Below are 20,624 nucleotides of genomic sequence, written 5' to 3' on the forward strand. Positions count from 1 at the left end.
AGGAAGAAGTAAAACTATTTTTGTGGGTGGCATAATCTTGCATAAACAAAATCCTGGGGTACCTGGCTGGCTTTGTTGATTGGGGAGCCAGTCTTGATTTCGGCTCAGGTCATGATTTCAGTGTCTTGGGACTGAGCCTCACACTGGGCTCAGTGCTCATCGGGAAGTCTGTTTGAGAATCCCCTCCCTCCTTCTCCCCTCACCCACTAAAATAAACAAATAAAATAAATATTTAAAAAAAATTAAAAATGAAAAGAAATGCAGTTACATTGTTTTAAAAGAAAATCGTAAGGAATTGACTAAAAATTATTAGAACTTCTGAATTCAGCTGGATTGCACAAGATCAACATACAAAACACAATTGTATTTTTATACCCTAGCAACAAGTGAAATTGAAATTAAGAAAACACTTCCATTTATAGTAGCATCAAAAAGAAGAAAATATTGATGAATAGTCATATCAAAGTAATGTAACATTTATATTCTGAAAACTATACTATATTGTTGAAAGAAATTGAAGGCCTAAAAAAAGGTAAAGACATCTCACATTCATGGGGCTAGTATTGTTAAAATGACATTGTTCTCTAAATTGATCTACATGTTCAACGCAATTCCTAAAAAAATCTCTGTCTGCACCTCAAGATCCTGGTCAGGGTGGGAGAGTAAATCCCCAGTTCAATTTGAGATATAAACTTGTGGGCCAGTGTGGCCAATTTTTCCAAGAAAGGAGCCAAGAAAACCTTAAACATGAAAGACTTTCTTAAAGAGGAATGATGTGAGAAATTGTTGAGCCTGTCCTGGAAGGTGTGGTTTTGTTATGAGAGATTAATACATCTTTCCTCATAGGGATTCCACCTAATCCTACCTGTTTGAGACTATAAAGTCTTCTCTGTTCTTTTGAAGCCTGATGCCTTCTAGGCATGGCCTTTGTTTCTCCTGTTTAGATTCTGGATGCCTTCAGTTAACTCAAGGATTTCCAGAAGAGCCCTGTAACAAAAGCAGGCTGGAATTTACACGATCTGGGTTAAAATTCATACATATGCAATCTTGGCTAACTCAGCTTTCATTGATCCTGTTTCCTTCCCTTTATAAGAAAGGATGATTCAGTGGTACACTGGTAAATGTTTAATCATCACCCGTTTGCCAATTTCTGTGGTATAAATACTCTTACCATGGCAAATTTCCAGCCACCAAAGTGGCTGGGAGTAGATATGTACAGTTAGCTCTCGTGAGCTGGTAACAGCCAGCTCCAGCAACACTTCTCAATACTTAGGTTAAAGGTTGTTGGTTAAATGTGTGATGTACAAAAAATAATTAGTGTTGTGCTTTAGTAGACCTTCAGTTAATAGAAACACCTATTGGATAAGATGCTCAAAAAGTCAGTATTTATTTGGGGCCTACTAGAGGCATGAAACCTGGGTGGGCTAACTGAGGCTGGAATAACAGGGGAAGGAATTAGAAAAAAGAGAATTAAACTGAGATCTTACATAAATACCTCCATCTAGGAGGGCTCTGCGGGGGATTGGGCATCCCTCAAAAAAGTATCATGATTCCTGGAGCCCAGTGAGCACCTGTTGCCTAATGAATAGATGGTTATCTAGGGCAGCAAGCTCCAACTTTCTCATGTTAACAGGATCTTCTGGGGGGCTTACTAAACACAGATTGCTGTATGGCACCCCCAGAGTTTCTGACCTAGTGGGTCTGGGGTAGAAGTGAGAATCTGTATTGCTAACAAGTTTCCAGAAGATGATGTTCCTGGTTGGTGACTGCACTTGGAGAAAACTGGAGTTACAGTAAAGAAGGCCAGAGGTGCCAAAGAGTTCTGTCTTGATATCTATCTCTGGCCCTTTCTCAGAGTTCAGAGCTCCATGATCTTCCTCATGCCATTCTCTGCTACTGTGGCAAAACTCATATTTTGCAAAAAATCAAGTGTGTGGGCTATCTCTGAAGATGACACAAGATGAGTCATGTGATTTCATTTCTTGCTTTCCTTAAACACCGAGTGTGCATTTGCTCTGGAGGGCACTTGCAGCAATAAAAACATTGTTTTCTCTGCCAGAAACAGCTTTCTGCCTAGTAATGCACTAGGGACCATAGGTTGGGAGAAGGGATTGGGAGAGAATGGGTCCTGGTAAAGGGCGAGAGGTCAAATCCCCAGGCTGTGCTGACCAATATGGTAGTCACCGGCCACACATGGCTATTTAAAGAAAAGTAAAATTAAAAACTCAGGTTCTTAGTTACATTAGCTACATTTCAAGTCCTCAGTATCTGCATGTGGCTACTGGCTATCACATTGGACAGTTCAGATACGGAACCTTTCCATCACCACGGAAAGTTGTATTGGACAGTGCTGATCCAGGATGCTAATGGAGAGAAGGCAGAGAAGGCTTTGATGTTAAGGGAAGCAGTGATATCCTGCAGGAAGTGAGTTTCAGCCCCATCCATATGAGGCTGGGGAGACTTTGGAGAATATTTAATTATTCTCCAATTTGTCGAAACCATAACATTTTTTACTCAATGTCATAGATGCAAAGGGTCTGCAAGTTCCTATCACAGTCCCCAGCCCTTGCTTCCAGCCAACTCATTTTGAAACTAGACACTGAAAATCATAAAGAGCGGTTGGACAGAAGGATTTGGCTGCTTTTATGGTCAATTCCTTACTTACCCTACAGTTAATTCATCTTCAAGTTAAATTTCATGGACTTTGCTAGGAAAAGCAGGTTGGGTGCTCCCAGACAGAGGCTACCACTCTGTCTAGGAACAGCCTGCCTGCCAGCTGATGGCCAGAGGGTGGTGGACAGGGTTCTGGCCTCTTCCCATTGAGTCATCAAGGTCAAACTACCCTGATGTCAGGGCCTCCTTTCTACGTCTATCTGTGCCTCAGGATCCTGTTCGAGGTTGGAGAATAAAATCTCAGGTACGTTCCAGATTATGTGGGTCAGTGTGGCCATTTTTTTCTCCACAAATGAAAGGATCCAAGAAAACCTGGAGCATTGAAGGCTTAAACCGTGAATCTTGAGTGACACTACCTGGTGTAGGTGAGATCATTTTGTTCTCAGACCAACCTTCTCTCCCACCTACCTTCTATTGCATCTTACTCTGATTTTGTCTCCAAAATCCCCTGCCTTATTTTTCCCCACAAGGTTTAGATGACTCCTGAATTTACATACATATTTCCTAGACTGTCCCTCCAAAATCTTTTGTTTCTGATGCTCCTTTGCAGCAACTTCCTCCAGAAAATTATTTCCACACACGGGCAAGAGTTGAGTCTCCAGATTGTGGGGATATAAAGAGTTTAAATCAAAGTGTATCCAAGGAAGCCTCAGGTTTGGAGGAAAGCAGCTGGGAAGGGAATCAAAAAGGAGTCCAGACTAATTCTTCATCGTGGCCAAAGGAGTATGTTCAGGAGTCAAGTTTTTAAAAGTGTGGTTAGTGGCACAGAGCAGTGAATAATCATTCCTCCTGTGTACACAATGAATCCTGGCTTTTAAATATGATCTTATTTTGATCCCTTCTACATTCCTCTGAGGTAATAGGGGCAGGTGTCACTGTCCTATCTTAGGATAGATAAGGAACATTGAGCAGAGTGTAACAATTCACTAAGAATTTCTCTGCACCCTGAAAATTAAATCAGAATTTCTGGGGATAGAGTCATCAGTTTTTCAAGCCCCTCAAATAATATGCAGCCATATGAACCAATCTGCTTGTTTAGAAAAGTGTGTCTGGAAATTTAATAGGCACAGAAACCATCTGGAAAGTCTTGGTATGCTGGCCTGAGATTCTGCATTTTTCAATCTCTCTCAGGAAACATAACTGGTCTAAGGACCACACTCTGAGTGTGTCTGACTCCAGATTTTCTCCAGAAAAATCCAGATACTCAGGCTTCAGTGAATTCTTATGTATGTGTATGTGTTGAGGGTGGAGCACATCAAGATTGATTATCAGTGTGCTATTAAATATTCTGTGTCTGGTCACAATATAGCAAAGCCTGCTCTAGTTATACTCAGAGTCATGATAAAAAGAAAAATCCTCTTCATAAATGACTTGGAAGAGAACTTCTTCCTCCAGTGATGGCTATCCTGCACTCTCAAAGGGAAGGGAAGGTTGGTTAGAAGAATCTCATATTCCTGTGATGATTATGAACGTTTTATCCAAAATCAAGGAACTCTTTTTCCTGAGGGGGCTTTTGTCTTATCAGACTGTGGTTTATTCCTGCACTTCGCAGATGATACCGCTCTTTATGGTCCTTAGTTTTGGGTCCCCATCCCTGTGACACTGATCAATGCTGCCATTGTTCTCTTCCTCTTACCAAAGATTTGAGCAGTACATCACAGATGCACAAATACATCACCTTCTTAAGTCATTCCTTTGAAAAGGTGAAGAGATTGTTAGAATCACTGATATTTTAATGCTGATATTAGAACAATTGCTAAATCCATTGCTATGGTTTGTCTCCACAAGGAGGGACATGGAACACTGACATGCATGTTGTTTCCTCGCATAGTTGACTCAGATGAAATGTTCATGAAGTAAGCATAATCAGATTTGTCATTTCTGCCAATACAAAGATGTTTAGATCTCCCAGGAAAATTCAAGTATATTTTAGAGTACTTTAGAAAGTCCTTCATGTGTGAAAATACTACAGCTAAATTATGGTATTCTTTCAAATGTATAAGCATTTTTTAAAGAGGAAGGTGGATGAAAGTGTATAAAACACCTTTGATATGTTTAAAGGTTTGGTTTGCTAGGTTTGTATTTAGTGCTCATTGTGACTAACGTGGCAGATTTCAAGACTATAACTTTACATTACATAAGTTTAAATCAGATAGCCAGGTCTACTTTCCTGGAGGAGAGTTTGATTTTTATGACAACAGAAGAGAATGTTTTTGTTGGTATTTTAAGGTATGCAGACTCATTTTGTGGATGGACTTCTGCTCAGGCAGCTGGAAAATACATGTATTAGCATAACAGATTATATAACCGATTTAATGATCAGAATGCACTGCACTACATGTGTGTCTCTTTATGGCCAACGAATTAGAACTATTGCCACAGAATCCCAAACCTGTGGTTTAGAGGACAATAGGCATTGAAAGTAAAATTGCAGTAACTACTGAAAGGAGCTAAAAGAATTTTTACATTATTACAAAAAAATGAAATGTTTCTTGGAGGATGTGTACAAAACTAGGTAAAAATAAAGGGTACACAGACATGGAAAGCTTTGTGGAAATGCATTCAAAACGAGCATGCCAGCTGGCTAGCAACATCCCAGCACACATCCACTTAGTTGATAGTCTGTGTGATTTTCAAACACCTGTGATGATTCCAACTATGCTAATATTTGAAATATAATTCAAGACTTGTGCCAGCAAGTCATTTTATTTATAATGCTTCTGCTGAGTTTTGGGGATATAAATGTAAGTTTCTCCTATCTGGAAAAATTAGTTGAAAATGTTGAGGCGTCCATTTTATGATGCTTCGGTGTTGTTTTAGATTTCTGTCACTGCTGCAACAAATTATCGCAAGTTTAATTGCAACAACACATATTTGCTGTCTTACAGTTCCACAGGTTAGAAGTGGATCTGTGTTACTGGCTTGCAGTCGAGTCAAGAGAGTTGCGCTTTCTGGAGGCTCTAGGGAAGAATGGCACCTTCCCTTTTCCAGCTCCTAGAAGCTAGCCTTGGCTCATGCTCCCTCCCTGCCTCCTCCTCTGCCTTTAAAGCTGGCATGGCAGGGGAGTCTTTCTCACCTGCATCTCACATCTCCCCCAGACTCCCCTTTTCTATCTGCTTCCCCGCCCACCTCCCCCCCCCCCCAGCTCTTGTGCTGACACTGGGCCTACTGGATAATCTCCCGATTGTGGCTGATTAGCAACTGTAATTCCATCTGTAATCTTGATTTCCATTTGCCACACACAGTAACATATTCACAGGCTCCAGGGATGAGGATACAGACATCTTTGACATCCCATTACTCTTCTTATGACAGGTATTAAAAACCTAAATCCTGTATTTCAGGAAAAATTTTTTAAAAAATATTTATTCATGAGAGACACAGAGAGAGAGAGAGAGGCAGAGACACAGTAAAGAGAGAGAGAAGCAGGCCCCATGCAGGGAGCCCGAAGTGGGACTGGATCCCAGGTCTCCAGGATCACGCCCTGAGCTGAAGGCGGCGCTAAACCACTGAGCCACCGGAGCTGCCCTCAGGAAAATGTTAAATGAGATTTTGCTGGGTATCTCTATACAAAGTTTCATTGTTTTTCTTTAAACTCAGATGTTTTATGCAGTAAAAAAAAAATGGATTCTGAAACTCATTTTAACAATTGCTTAACTAAAGCTGGGCATTAAACAGCGACTAGAACCCCGAAAGCTGTTTTCACTGTTCCTGTGATATCTGTGATCTGTATCTGTATCCTGTTTGCCAGGGCTGCTATAACGAAGTACCACAGATTGGGTGTCTTAAACAACAAATTCATTTTCTCTTAATTCTGGAGGCAAAAAGTTTGAGATCAAGGTACTGCAGGGTTGATTTCTTCTGAGGCCTCTTTCCTTGGCTTGGAGATGGCGATTTTCTCCCTGAATCTTCAAATGGCCTTTCTTCTGTGTTTGTCCCCATCCCATCTCCTCTTCTTAGAAGGACATCAGTCATATGGGGTTAGGGCCCACCCCAAAGACCCCATTTAATCTTAATTACCTCTTTAAAGACCCAGTCTACAACTATAGTCACATTCGTAGGATGTCAACATAGGATTTTTGGGGGCGGACATGATTCAGTCCCTAACACTACCTAATACATTTAATAATTCACCTGTAAAAGACTTTACTAGAGAACCATTTGCAAAACTAAATGGGGGAGGGATACAACGTGTACACAGATACTCATTGACAGTTACTCTCAGGTAGAATTTTTTTTCTAAAAAAATGGTGATTTATTTTGCTTTAACATACAATGGTAAATACGTTGGGATCATCAAGTTTTCAAAAAATTTTGCTGGGCTTACTTTACACATTACAATACTAATTAATGTAAGCTCATTAATTCTTCCATTTCAACGTAGGAAAGGATCCAATTGATGCCTACTAGCAGCTTGGCTAAGAATGGACATTAAAATCAGACAACACACTGTAAATAGAAAGTACTTTCCTCCAAATGTGTATAAAAGTTTTGAAACAAAAATCACTGCCTGCTCCACAGGACAGACAGTTTGGATTTTAAAAATGCTCCAGACCAGGAAAACATAACCCTGTGTAACAATACTTATAATACAGTTTAACAATATTTTATCAAAGACTTGTGCACTTGAGAATGAAAGAACAAATCTGAAGAAAAACAGTAGCCAAGGAACTGCACAACCAAAAAATGAAAATTATATAAAATATTTCCACCACTATTTAAATGCCAAATTTAATCAAGCAATAGTAAAAAAACAAAAACAAAACAAAAACATCATAATACAACCTTCTGTTTAAAATAACAGCACTGTTCCGCCTCTTTTCCACTGAATTTTACATATGAACAGACTATATATACTGGTTTTTCAGAGAAATGTCCATTTGGTCTGTCACACCAGGCAGGCTCACACCGGATCCTCTCGTCTTCCTTCCGAGGACACACAACTCCGTGATGTTTCCGTATTTCTGACATTCTGGGTTAGGTGCAATGTCTCAAGTATAATACATTTCTCTCTTTTCCTTTACACAGTGCAGAGTATATGGGCTTAGGTTATGTAGATTCTCTTTTACTCCAGGTCACCGTCTTTTTCTAAATTCAAGGCGGTATTCAATGGAGTGCAGTAGTTGGGCTTGTCAGAAGGTACATAGCCAGGCAGACATACACACTTGTAGGAGCCTTCGGTATTGATGCACTTGGCATTCTTGCAGAGAGACATCCGATTGTTCAACTCATCACATTCGTTTACATCTGCAATAAGCCAAACCACGCAGGTAAACAAGGTCTCGTATCACTCAAGAGGAAATGTAACCTACAGCTTACCTAAGGCATCAAGGCACCATCTGGCCGGAACATACCCTGGCAGTTCTCTGCTCTCCCCCCAGAAAACTGGAGAGTCGCAATTATTATTATTATATTATTTGTCGCAATTACTTGCAAGATAAATACGACTTTGTAGACCTGAGAGGTTCCAGAATTTTCTTCCCTGTTATTTAACACACCATGAACATTTGGCCAGCTTGACATTTTAGAGTCAAAACTCAAGAAAGCTGGAAGAATTTTCCTACTTCTAAATTCCCTTCTGCAGGTACAGAAAAACTATTAAGATTTGTCGACAGGAATACACTGTAGTAAGAACCAAACAAGTGAGCAGAGCCCTCGAGGCAGCCTCTGTAAAGGCTCAAGTTACCTTCTTAGATTTCTTTCCACAGGAAAGAAATACACTCGAAACACCTGTAATAACCCAGATTTACCTATTTTCCAGACCCACCACCGATGGAGACAAACAAAACTGAAGTGGGGAAGGGGGTTGCTGCTGGAGGGGGGAGGAGAGCCATAGAGAAAGGGAAGACCTATAATTCAAGGGTCAGGCTCTAGAAGGTGGCATGGATCACATGAGGAAGAATAAATGTACACTTATCAGTCTTCCAAAAACAGAAGGGATGGCAATATGAGAGACAGAGAGGGAGAGGGAATTTTAGGAAGAATGTTGTCTAAAATGATTACCATGACAGATACATTTTTTTCTAGACATTTACACTACCTTATGCTGGTGTCAGGTATTGGGAGAAAATATTACTTGCTGCAGAGTCAAAAGCTGAAGTTAGAAGAGTCAAACTAATTATCTAGAACATTCTGACATTTTTTCCCAATATACCACTGTATGAATTCTTCAATGAGGTATGAGTGTTATTTTAAATTGCGGTAAAATATACAAAACATAAAACTGGCCATTTTAACCACTTTTAAGTGGATAGTGGAGTGGCATTAAGTATATTCACACTGTTGTGCAACCATCACCATCGTCCACCTCCAGAACTTGTCTCATCTTCCCAAACCAAAACTGCAGACCTATCTTAAATGCACTCGATTATATGAGATCTGACCACAGGGGATCTTAGGACAAGAATAATTTGCCATGGAACCCACATCATCCTTACCAACACAGGTCATCTTGGCCATGTCCAAGTGATAGCCATCGAAGCAGTCACAGGTGTAGCCTTCCTGCACCCTCACACAGCGCCCATTCTCACACCCATTCAGGATGCCACATTCTTCAGCCTGCAACTCCTCAAAACTATTTAAAAAACCTGAAAAGGAAACACCAGGAGCCAGGTTAGAAATCTGCAGTCTCTGGGGCACTTGGGTGACCCCATCAGTGGGGTGGCCAGTTCTTGATTTTAGCTCAGGTCATGATCACAGGGTCAAGGAATCCAGGCCTGCCTCGAGTTCTGTGCTCGGCAGGGAGTCTGCTTGAAGATTCTCTCCCTCCCTTTTCCCCTCTCTCTGCTTGCCCTCTCTCTCTCAAATAAAATAAATAAATCTCTTTTTTTTTAAAAAAAAGGAATTTGCAGCTTCTTACACCATCTTTTAAAAACTATATTTTTATTAAGGTTATGGTTCATCATATATGTCTATTTTAGACACCTGTTTCAGATGTCTTAAAGTTAGCGGTAATATTTCATGCTGAATAGATCTGTATACAACATTAAGCATAAGATATCAAAAACTTGATACATGTTCTACATTAACAGCCACACATCTTGAATTCTGATGTCCTATATTAAAATCACACACAAAAAAATGAAGTATTAAAAAAAATGATGAAGTATGGTTTTTGGTCTTGCCCTTATTAATAGAAGTGCTTATCTAAAATCCCAAATTTCCTGAGTTCTCAGTAGGGCAAATGGCAGCACAACTTTCAGGATGGAACCAATGAAAGTCACAATCACAGTTCAGCAGACATTTGTTCAGAAGATCCATGAGAACTTCAGGCGGTGGTTTTTCACTTGGAGTTCCCCAAAAAGCAGTAAAAAGTCAAGCTGGCCTTGTCTTGTAAAGTCTGTTTGTTTGCCTAGCTTTGGAATGAGACTTACAAAAGGGCTCTCAGGAGATCAAAGGATAAAGACAGTAAAAGGGACTCTGAAACATCCTGATAAATGAGAAAAGTACATCATACTTCTGTTGAGAAAGCCAAAAATCTTTTTTTTTTTTTTTTTTTTTTTTTAGGGAAACAAAGAATTTTTTGTTTGGCTCTTTTTATAGCTTAGATATCTTTAAACGGATTTAGAGATACAGTGTAGTAATATAAAAACAGGCATCAAGAGCATTTTGGCTCTCTTTCTGGAGAGAGAAGTTGTAAATATAAACCCATGGTGACACAAACACAGTGTTAATGTGGACTCTCACCTCCCCTCATCCCCATTTCTGAATCTCATCGTGTTTCAGCTTTAAAAAAAAAAGTTTTTTTCAAAATATGGCCTTAACTCTCTATCTGGCCTCTGAAGTAATTCTCCAGTGGAACTGCAGGGGGCAGCAAAATATCATCGCTTATGCAGGGCCATAAGGTGTAATTCAAGTGATTTTAAAAATTAACACATCCATGACAGGCCCTTTTAAAAATTTTGAAGGGGAGAAAAAAAAATAACAGCCATCAAGAATATGTCATCAGGGCCCCAAAGCCAGTTTGAGAAATACTTAAGAAAATAAAGTCTTAATCTATGAAAATATTTTCAAATTCCAGGTACTCTGGCAAAATCATTTTGACTTTATAACTACTAAAAATTTTTATTATTAGAGAAATTAAAACATGAAACTAAATTTTGAAAACTCCTATACACACATCAAGGAGACTCTCAAAAATACTTCTAGAGGAGTCAGCAAAGTATAGCCTCTGCTCCAAAGGTGGCTGGCTGCCTTTGGTAAATAAAGTTTTCCTGAAACACAGATATACGCATTCATTGACATGCTGTCCATGGCTGCTTTCCTGATATCCTGGTAGAAGAGTAGATGCAACAGAGACCAGGCCTGCAAAGCCTAAAAATTTTACTCTCTAGTCCTTAAGAGATAAAGCTGATTTCTGCTCTAGGAGGTTCTATTTTTTTTAATTATTATTATTGATTGATTGATTCATGAGAGACACAGAGAGAGAGGCAGAAGGAGCAGCAGGCTTCCTGTTGGGAGCCTGATGCAGGACTCGATTCCAGCACCCTGGGATCAGGACTTGAACCAAAGACAGACATGCTGAACCACTGAGCCACCTAGGCACCCTGGAGATTCTACTTTAAATTACTGCTTTAACTTAACTGATACCCTCAGCTATCAGTTCAACTTTCTTAAATAAACAGAAGTCAGGAGATAAGAAGTGTCAGCCTTCCCTTTATGTTAACTCTCTATCCAATACGGTCATTTCTTTAGCAGGGCCAGAAAGTCCTTACTCCTTTCTGGGAAGGAGGAGCTATTTCTCAGAACTTGTAGTAAGTTTAAAGGCCACTGACACAGTCAAAGCTCAAGGTCTAAGAACTGCATCTCAGCTTTCTATGTTGCTAAATAGGAAATGGATGTGGCACCAACATGTTTATTTCTTAACATTTGTAGTGAATTCAAAGAGTTTTAAAGCAACGTCAGCATTAAAAAAAAGTACACAAGCCAGAACATTTCACTATGAAAATTCCTGGAATCTGGACTCTGTCTAAATGATAGAGGCTGCACATGGAAGCTACAGGATGGTGTCATAATTGCATATAGATTTAACTTGTTATTTCAGATTTATGGGACAGGCAAGCTGGGCTTTCTTTCAACCTTAATATTCCTCCTCCCTTTTCATTTTTTTAAAGGTAAATGTTCTTTGACCTGTAATATATTCATAGGTCAGTACAGAAATTGTAAGCACAGTCTTATACCTGTCAGTGTATTTATTTAGTGTACCTGTCATTTATTTGTCATGTAGTGCGTGGCTGTATGTTGTTGATTAAAATAAATAATCCAAGGTATTAGAAGTCAGGATAGTGGTTACCCTTGGGGCAGGGGCCTGGCTGGGAAAGGGCTTTTGGGGCCTTCTGGATGCTGGTAATGTTCTACACCTGTGTGTAGGTGTGTGTTAATCAACTTGGCTGGATGGATACCATGCTGTTTTCATGTAGATCTTGAAGCACTCTTAATTCTGAATAATCAATATATGCATCCATCAAAAAACAAAAGGCAGGGGAAAGAAAGAGAAGGGAAGGGAACAAAGGAAACACTGACTCAGAATTGAAATAGCTCCAAGTGTGGCCACAACGCTTGGGTTGCTCCTTGGGAACCATGCCGTGGTAGTTTGCTTTGTTCATGTATAACAGGAGCCAAAGAAAGAAGACTTTCAGCGTAGTCTGTCATTCAGCATGTCTCCAAAGTCCTAATTCCAGCTCCCTGGCTTCAAGGGATTCCCTGCCTTGAAAATCTGGTGCAGCTTTGCACACTTCCAGAAAGGCCCATTGGGAAGATGCAGAGGAGGCAGCTGGAATCCGCATTTCCCCATCCCCACTCATGAAGTGAGGCAACCTGTGCAATACTGCATTTTGAATTTGAAAAGCTATGGCTTCCCCCCAGAGAAACCTTTAGCTCCTATGGCTTCCTTATCTAGGACACTCCCGTTAACCATCAGACATTTTTTTCCTAAATGGGATCCGGGTTCCCACGGCCACGCTCTACTTCTACAGAAGAAATTCTGCCCACAAATCCAGGAGGAGTCAGCCTGTCATCCTTTCTTAATAAATCCCCTCACCAGGATTCTAACAATTTCTGATCAGAAGAGCAATTTTTTGACCTTCCATCTAAAATACCTGTAAAGATCAACTTGGCACAGTTCACATGTCATTTCTTGCATGCAAAAAGATGGCAATTATAATCAGGCTTTCAAGAAAACCTTGACCCTTAAGACTACCATGTAATGAGTCAAGAAATGATTTTGTTAAGGTTATCAGAAGATAATTTTTTTCCTTTAAAGAAAGTAAACATAAGAGCATCCCCACCAGCTTGCCAATAATTTGATCCAATATTTCCCAAACTCAAGCTTGCACAAGGCTTATGCAGCAGGTGAGTAACACTGACTGTTGGGTCTCACCCCAGAGTTTCCAATTTAGCAGGTCTAGAGTGGGCCCCAAAAGCTGAGGTTTTTGACAAATTCCCAGGAGCTACTTTTTGCGAATCATTGACTAACCTTCAACCATAATTTATTTTCAACATAACTGAAAAATGGTGCTTACGGTCCTGAATAAAGTAGGGATCAGCTTCTGGAGCATACTGTTCGTTGAAGTCGACCAAAGCATCCCGTCCATATGGCCGCCGGCGTCCCGTGACAGGGATATTACACAGCTGGGCATAGTCGTCTAAGAAGGAAAGGACAACAACGTGAGACATCATCGCTGTTTGCTGGCACCCACATGCACCCACTCACCACTTGGTGCACCACGAACGGGCCTGGGCCCTGTCCACTGCATGCCCCCGACTCCTCCACACATGCACCAATGATCCTAGAACTCATCTCTATATTCTTTGTGGGAGCTGTGTTCAACCCCACACAATGAAATGCTATCTAGCTTAACTAAGATTCTACACTGAACATAAAAAATAGTAGCTGAGCGTTGGGGGAGAATGTATTCCAAGAGAGTAAGGAACTGAAAAAAAAAAAAAAAAAAAGAGCCAGCATTGAGTGCTGCAGGCCTTCTGGAAGAATGATTTTACCTGAAACCAGCAGGTGGTATCATTTTAAGGGCATAGGGTACATCTTCACTCAAAAGAGACAGAAAAGATGTTATCTCTGGTGATCCAGAAATGACACAACCAAGCAACGATGCCAGTAGGTACCGTTTTAACAGCAACTATTACAATTCTATATGCAAGGCCTGGTCTGTATGAATAGGGTATATTACAGTAACGACGAGGATGGTCATAATGGGGTAGTAACAGCAGTAGTAATAATAGTAGCTAACAGTTGTATGATGCTTGCTCTATGCCAGGTACTGTTCGAAGCACTTACTACACATTAATGCCCTAAAACGCCCACAACACCCTATGAAGAGATACTATTATCAACTCCGTTTTACCGATGAGGAAGCAGGAACAGTGGTTAAGTGACAGTTGGCATATGGTGTTGGCATATTCGAACTCAGTAATGAAGGTCCAGTGAGCACACTGAATATTCTCTCACAACTATTTCAGCTCCTTTGAAATCCCTGCCTTTACCTCCTCCACACCCTAGATTGTTCTTCTGCAGTTACCACTTTCCAGAGGGCCTATTCTAAGCTGGGTCAGCCCCACGGCCACCTTTGTCTAAACTCTCCTGTAGTCCCCCTTCATGGACCCGGCCAGCACAGCAGATCTTGGTTTTCCATATATCCCAGGGCTACTGAGCTTTCAAGGCATTTCCTGGTCCTGGGCTCTTGCTTGAGTTTCAGAGCAGTTATGTAGCAGGTCTAGAGAAGCAAGCTTTAGAAGGGGGAGATTCGCATTCTGAATACATGCTGTAGGAAATATGGTGCCCAAGGATTTATCTAGCAGATGGTGAAAATCCTGGGGCTCCTTCCAGAATTGGGGATGCCAGTCTGGAGGCGCTAGGACCAGCTGGACAAACTCAGGACAGTCGTCCAAGGCAACAGCCACACTTGGCTGGATCGCAGTTTAGGGGGGGGTTCCCTCTTTTCTGTTTCCTCCTGTGACACATGAAACTAAAGCAAAGCACTAGGGCAAGAGTCAAAGGAGTAAGTGGGTGTGTGCAGAGCACATGTGTACGCCCATACACTCACACAATGCCTTCCTAGAATTGCACAAAGGAAGCATAAGGCCAGAAAAGACCCTGAGTAGGTAGGATGGCTGCCCCTTCCTCAACTTCTTGTGTGGAAGCATTCCAGGAACAACATACAGATCTCAGATACCCCAACACTTGTGCACAAAACCATTTCATAAGAAATATTAATTTCATTAAGGACACAGCTGAACCTAGAAAAAGATCCTCGACTCCTGCCCCCTACCCCCACCAAAAAAATCCACACACAGTTGAAAGCAAAGAGAATGCAAATGGTTGTCAATTCTGCTTCAAGTTTGAAAAAGAATTAAGGATTTCCCTGTGAGAGCAAGATTGCTGACATGTTTACAAGTTTCAAGAGCTGAGGTCATTTTCTCTCCTTTTTTCTATATATTCATTGTACATCTGAAAGGGAGACTATTCAATATTTTATATCCAAGCAACGGTTGTGAACAAGAGGTAGATATTAAAAATAAAGTCATGCTCTTATTTTGGAAAATAAAATCCAGAGATAGCTGAGCATGGTCCTACCCAACATCTGCCCAGTGGGGAAGCCTCGATGAGACTCTAGGTTCTGGGGTTGTGGACTGACACAGGGCCGATCGGGGCTTTCTGGCCCTTAGGCTTGGTCTTCCCCTAGACCATCCCCCCCTTCCACCATGAAATGAGCTGGTCCCTACCCTCCAAGTCTCATCACCTAGCACTGCAAAAGAAATGGTTCAAATGTGAGAGGAAAAGGAGAACAGCTTCCGAGAAAAGGTGGCACGTGGCCTGAAATGAAGGTGAGTAGGATTTACTTTGCTGGAAAAGGTCTTTTGGATTTAAAGAGCTTGCCCAGGGGAGCCCTGGTGGCACAGCGGTTTAGCGCCGCCTGCAGCTCAGGGCGTGATCCTGGAGACCCTGGATGGAGTCCCACGTCAGGCTCCCTGCATGGAGCCTGCTTCTCCCTCTGCGTCTCTGCCTCTCTCTCTATGTGTGTCTCTATGAATAAATAAATAAAATATTAAAAAAAAAAAGAGCTTGCCCAAAGGCAACAGGAAAGCTAGCTGTAAGTTGTGTTTGGGGATCACCCAGCGGTTCCTAAGGAAGGCTTCTAAATTGGACCCAGGCTGGTAAAAGGGAACAGAGGAGAGAAATGCAGGTGGTGCCCCAGGACCTGCTGTATTTTCTTTCCCCTCCTTTCCTCCTCAGCCATGCATTTTTTAGATTCTAGAACTTACTGTCTTTTGCTGCTTTACCTTCTCTTACATATTAAACATTCAAAATTTCAAAACAATTTTGGTCCGTTATCAAAGCATGATTTCTGCATTAAATGTACACTTTTTGTATTTCTGGATGTGTTACATTTCCATCATCACTGGGACATGCATTTTGAGTTATTTTTCTGGGAGCATGGATGGGCCTCCCCTGATCCATCCATGCTGCCCCTTCTGTCATGCACATCTGCTCTCATTCTTGGCCAGGGTCAAGGGTAAAATGAGCCAGGGTCAAGGGTAAAATGAGATGGGCCCTCCACGGGCTCTTCTGGAGGCTGAAGCTGGGCTCATGTCCTGATTGGACCACTCTACTTTCCAGCTTAGCAGTTTGGGGAAGGCCTCAGTTTCCATATTTCTCACATGCGGGTTATCTCATTTGCCTACCTCTGTGTTACTGATGTATGAAAAAGAGATACGGTTATGGAACAGTTCATAAATTTTCAATCACCAAGAAAATGGAGGTGCCAATTTATCTCATAGGTAAAAATCACTAAGACCCTATTGAATATGTGCAAATAAGGATTTTCAAAGACAAAGAATAAGTTTCAGTTTTAGCAAAACATAAAGGTGATTGTGGGCAAAGAAGTATATAGTAAATGAAGAGCAATGAAGCATACTCTCTAGATGTTTTTAAATATTCTTTCAAGGTTATTTGGAATTTTATATATATGGAGGGAAACTCTTGCTCAGTAAACACAGGAAGATGTCTTCATAGACCCTGCCTCAAACAACCAGGGACAAAATCATTTACTGCCTTGATGAATTTAATCACTTGGTGAGGCAGTGAGAGTAACAGCACATTTTAACACTAGATCAACAAAACTCAAAGTAGAAGCAGGACTGACATTCACCAACTCTTAGTATATGCCTGAATTCTTTACAGATGTCTCAGGTAGACAGGCTTCTCATCACCTTCCAGGGGAGCAACTGGAATATCACAGAATTTTCTGAGTCCTCAGCAAGGCATCTTCTTCAGGAACTGGGCATGTGCATATTTCTAGCACCTGCTGGGCCTTTGTGCACCCCAAGCCACAACTAGAGCCCATTCTAGCTCAGAGGTGCATGGCCTTGGTTATCCTTCCCTCCAGCTTGGGGACACAGTGAATTGTGGTCAGCAGAGGGTGCAGAACTCAGGAAAACCAGATCCCTGAACTATTTCCATAATTTCCCATGTGAGCACATGAGACTCCATTCCATGTAGCTCAACACGGGATGAACACATACCGTCCCTTCTCCAAAACAACCTTTACTTAATCACATCAACAATGACTAAGTGCCTAGTTGCCTGGGGACTGCTGCAAAGGAATAGTTTTGCTTAGCAAAGCCTATACTTTATGAGGCAAATACCATTTCTGAGCCACCATACAATGTGTTCATCCAGGATCTCACCCCACACGAATGTGAAATGAACAGGAAATGGAAATATTCACACCTCAAAGCCTCCCCCCTCAACACATTCTCCACTTCCCCAAGGACAAATGCTAAGCTCTTGATCAAAGCTATGAAAGACACACATGGGATGGTGTGGGACACCGTCACTAAGTGGTCTAAACAAGATCCAGGCCATTGATCACACTCCTTTCCCTGGCATGTCAGATTCATATGACAGATGGGCTTGCTTTGATTTTAATTTTAAATTGAAAAAATAAAACCTTAAAAATTACCCCCTGGAGCCACTGGGTCTGGGGCCTCTGCTGTCAGCAGCAGTGGGAAGCACATTACTACATCCTGGCAGGAAATCTCCCTTCCTGATGACAGACACATCTGCAGGGCTGGTCTGGACAGTCACATGTCACTATGCCACTCTGGCATGTGAGGAAACTGGGAGGTGAAGTTTTAGTCCTGAGACAGATTAAATTCAGCTGCTTTGAGAAATGAAGATGAGGCTGCATTTCACTGTTCTCACATCGAGGCTGAAAACTCACGGCTCTAAAGTTTGAAGCGCATTATTTTCAAAGGCAGGAGACACAAGGACCAATTCTTAGGCATTAAGAAAAATGGGCCTCATTTTGCTCACATTTCTAGACCAGGTGTTTTTCTTAGAGTCTTCTACACACATGATTGATTGGTGATGGTATTTGGAAAACACATACCACCAGCAGGAAATGGAGGAAGACGACAGGGAGAATGGAATGACTGTTTGCCTCAGTGCAGGTGGAGCCAGCAGTAGAAATAGGTGGTTTTGACCAAAATTAGCTAAAGCTCTGAGATTAGATAAAGAGTAACCACTGACAAAATATGCCCCCCAGTGCTGGTGATGAAGGTGAGAGGGTGTTCTAGGCAATGCTGCACCCTGTGGAACCAGACACCTGTTTGGGTGGGTGTCTCTCTACTTACCCTCTTCTCAGAAAAAAAAGCTTTAACCAGCAGTGCCTAAACCCTGCTTCCAGGATATTAAAACTTACTGAGCTCTGAGAGAAAACAGGGGAGTCAAAGGTCTTGGGTCCTCATGCTGCTTCTCTGCTTTCCAGTTCCTTGGACTGGACCCTTTTCTTTTTTTCTTTTTTTAGGGGGGAGGGGGGTTTCACCTACTCAATGGATGAGGGGAACTGCCTTTGTGATACTAAAGGCAAGTCAGTGTTTCATTTAGTGACTGACTCATTCACTTATCCAACCAGACGCGGATAATCACTATGGGCAGGGTGGGATCTGGGAGAGAGGACAGTTATCATGACACTGTGACATGTGCAACAGTTTACCGGGACCACAGAGAAGGTCATGACCAGAGCCAGCCGGGAAGAGTTGGGCAAGGCTTCACCTTGGAGGTGAGTCTCTCTCAGTCTCTAGGAAGGAGCCAACTAGGTGAAGAGGAAGATGACTCAGAGTCACATATGTAATGGATAAGAAAGTTTTATAGAGAACCAAAAAAAGTACCATGTAAACACTGGCTACCATAGAGCCCTGCTAAAGAACAGTGGAAATAAAAGGAAAGTGAGCTAACACGTACCATTAAGTTCCCACATGTCAGGTGCTGTGGGCTTTTGCACGCACTTTTTCATTTAAATCTCAGAACACCCTATGAAATCATTGCAATTGACCCTTTTGTTTCTGATTTATAGTAGAACTTGTCCTAGTTTAGGTGAGAGATGCAAATCCAAGTTGGTCTATCTGCAAAATCATGTTCTATTCCACAGCTGCCCTTCGGAAACCCTACAGAAGAAAATTATTAAATACGTTCCCCAGACTGTAAGCACCAGGTAAGTACTTAGTTCAGCAATAAGCATTTGTGACTGAAATTCCAGGGAGAGTAATAACCATGAATGCTGATGAGCTCAGCCCCACCAGGGTCAGCTCTATCATTAGCAGGATTTATGTTTATTGAATTTGCTCGATTTATTAGGTGAAAGAGATCAAATTGCTTAATGTTCAATTAAATTGTACTTGTCGAGGACAGGGAAGTAATGAAGTCGAAAGTCTTGGCAGGGTTTATGTTCTGCGGGACTCCTGTAAATGTTAATGCTCTAAGGAAACTCGTGGACCACAGACCAATGGAGCTCCCCCACCCCAGCAGTCACCTAATGCTGCCCTTCCAAGTTAAGTCACTCCCTGAGTTTCCAACAGATTGCTGTTTATTTAGCCAGACTCTACTGGAGAGACAGATTTGTTGGGTATGAATGCCAAAAATATGGAGGCTCCCTCTGCTTTCTAAAACCTGGATCCAAAATTTATACACTTGTAATGGTATTAAATCATGCCACACACGAAAACTCTGAAATAATGACTGATAGCTTATGAATTTCTTATGAAGGACTGCATGAAAAGTTTTCCCCATTTCTAAGTATCCAGGGCTTTGGAAATACATCATTCAAGTCTTACATTCAGGCAATCGCAGGGGAAATGGGAATGAGGTAACCTCTAATGTGTGATAAGAGAAGACTGAACAGTACAATAAACAGGAAAACAAGAGGAAAGTTCAACATGTTGGTTTTCTCAATCCATCTACTTCATATTTTCTAACTGCAAGACATCTACACCATTTTGTTTTCTTCCTTCCTGCTCTTTAAATATTGCTCTGAAGTGACAACCCGAGAAGTCAACAAGCAGGAAAAATCAGTAAGTATTATTTATCAGGAATACACTGGTTTCTCTTTTAAGTTTTTGCATTGACCAAGTAAGAATGACTTTATTTTTTTACTTTTATTTATGATAGTCAAAGAGAGAGAGAGAGAGAGAGAGAGACATAGGCAGAGGGAGAGGGAGAAGCAGGCTCCATGCACTGGGAGCCCGACGTGGGATTCGATCCCGGGTCTCCAGGATCGTGCCCTGGGTCAAAGGCAGGCGCCAAACTGCTGCGCCACCCAGGGATCCCCAAGAATGACTTTAAAAAAGGAGCTAAGTGTGTGCTTAAGAATAAGGGGGAGATTGTACAACATGGTGAGTGTATTAAATGCCACTGAATCAGTCACTTGAAAATGCATAATTTTATGGGGTGCCTGGGTGGCTCATCCAGTTAAGTGTCCAACTCTTGATATGAGCTCAAGTCTTGATCTTAAAGTCATGAGTTCAAGACCCACGATGGGCTCCACACGGGGAGTGGAGCCTAATTAAAAAGAAAAAACTGAAAATGCTTAATTTTAGGTTACATGAATCTCACCTCAAAAAAAGTCAAGAATAAAACAATGAAGGAGAAAATGTTT

General features: G+C 41.4%; 1 protein-coding gene across 13 annotated transcripts in view; it reads right to left on the reverse strand.

Annotated features, from left to right (window-relative positions):
* Positions 1-6,909: 6,909 nt before the first annotated feature.
* LTBP1 (latent transforming growth factor beta binding protein 1) overlaps positions 6,910-20,624 on the reverse strand; it is a 390,140-nt gene continuing 376,425 nt past the window's right edge. For 12 of the 13 annotated variants that reach the window (XM_041755926.1, XM_041755923.1, XM_041755924.1 and 9 more), the window contains 3 exons: positions 13,194-13,316; positions 9,111-9,260; positions 6,910-7,920 (listed from right to left, as the gene is read on the reverse strand). In XM_041755926.1, the coding sequence (XP_041611860.1) occupies positions 7,739-7,920; positions 9,111-9,260; positions 13,194-13,316 (455 nt within the window). In that variant the 3' untranslated portion in view covers positions 6,910-7,738. Of the gene's footprint in view, positions 7,921-9,110; positions 9,261-13,191; positions 13,317-20,624 lie in introns of those variants that run through there. The other variant, XM_041755927.1, reaches the window with a different exon arrangement.

This window comes from Vulpes lagopus, chromosome 5, assembly GCF_018345385.1.
Source record: "Vulpes lagopus strain Blue_001 chromosome 5, ASM1834538v1, whole genome shotgun sequence".
Taxonomy (NCBI): domain Eukaryota; kingdom Metazoa; phylum Chordata; class Mammalia; order Carnivora; family Canidae; genus Vulpes; species Vulpes lagopus.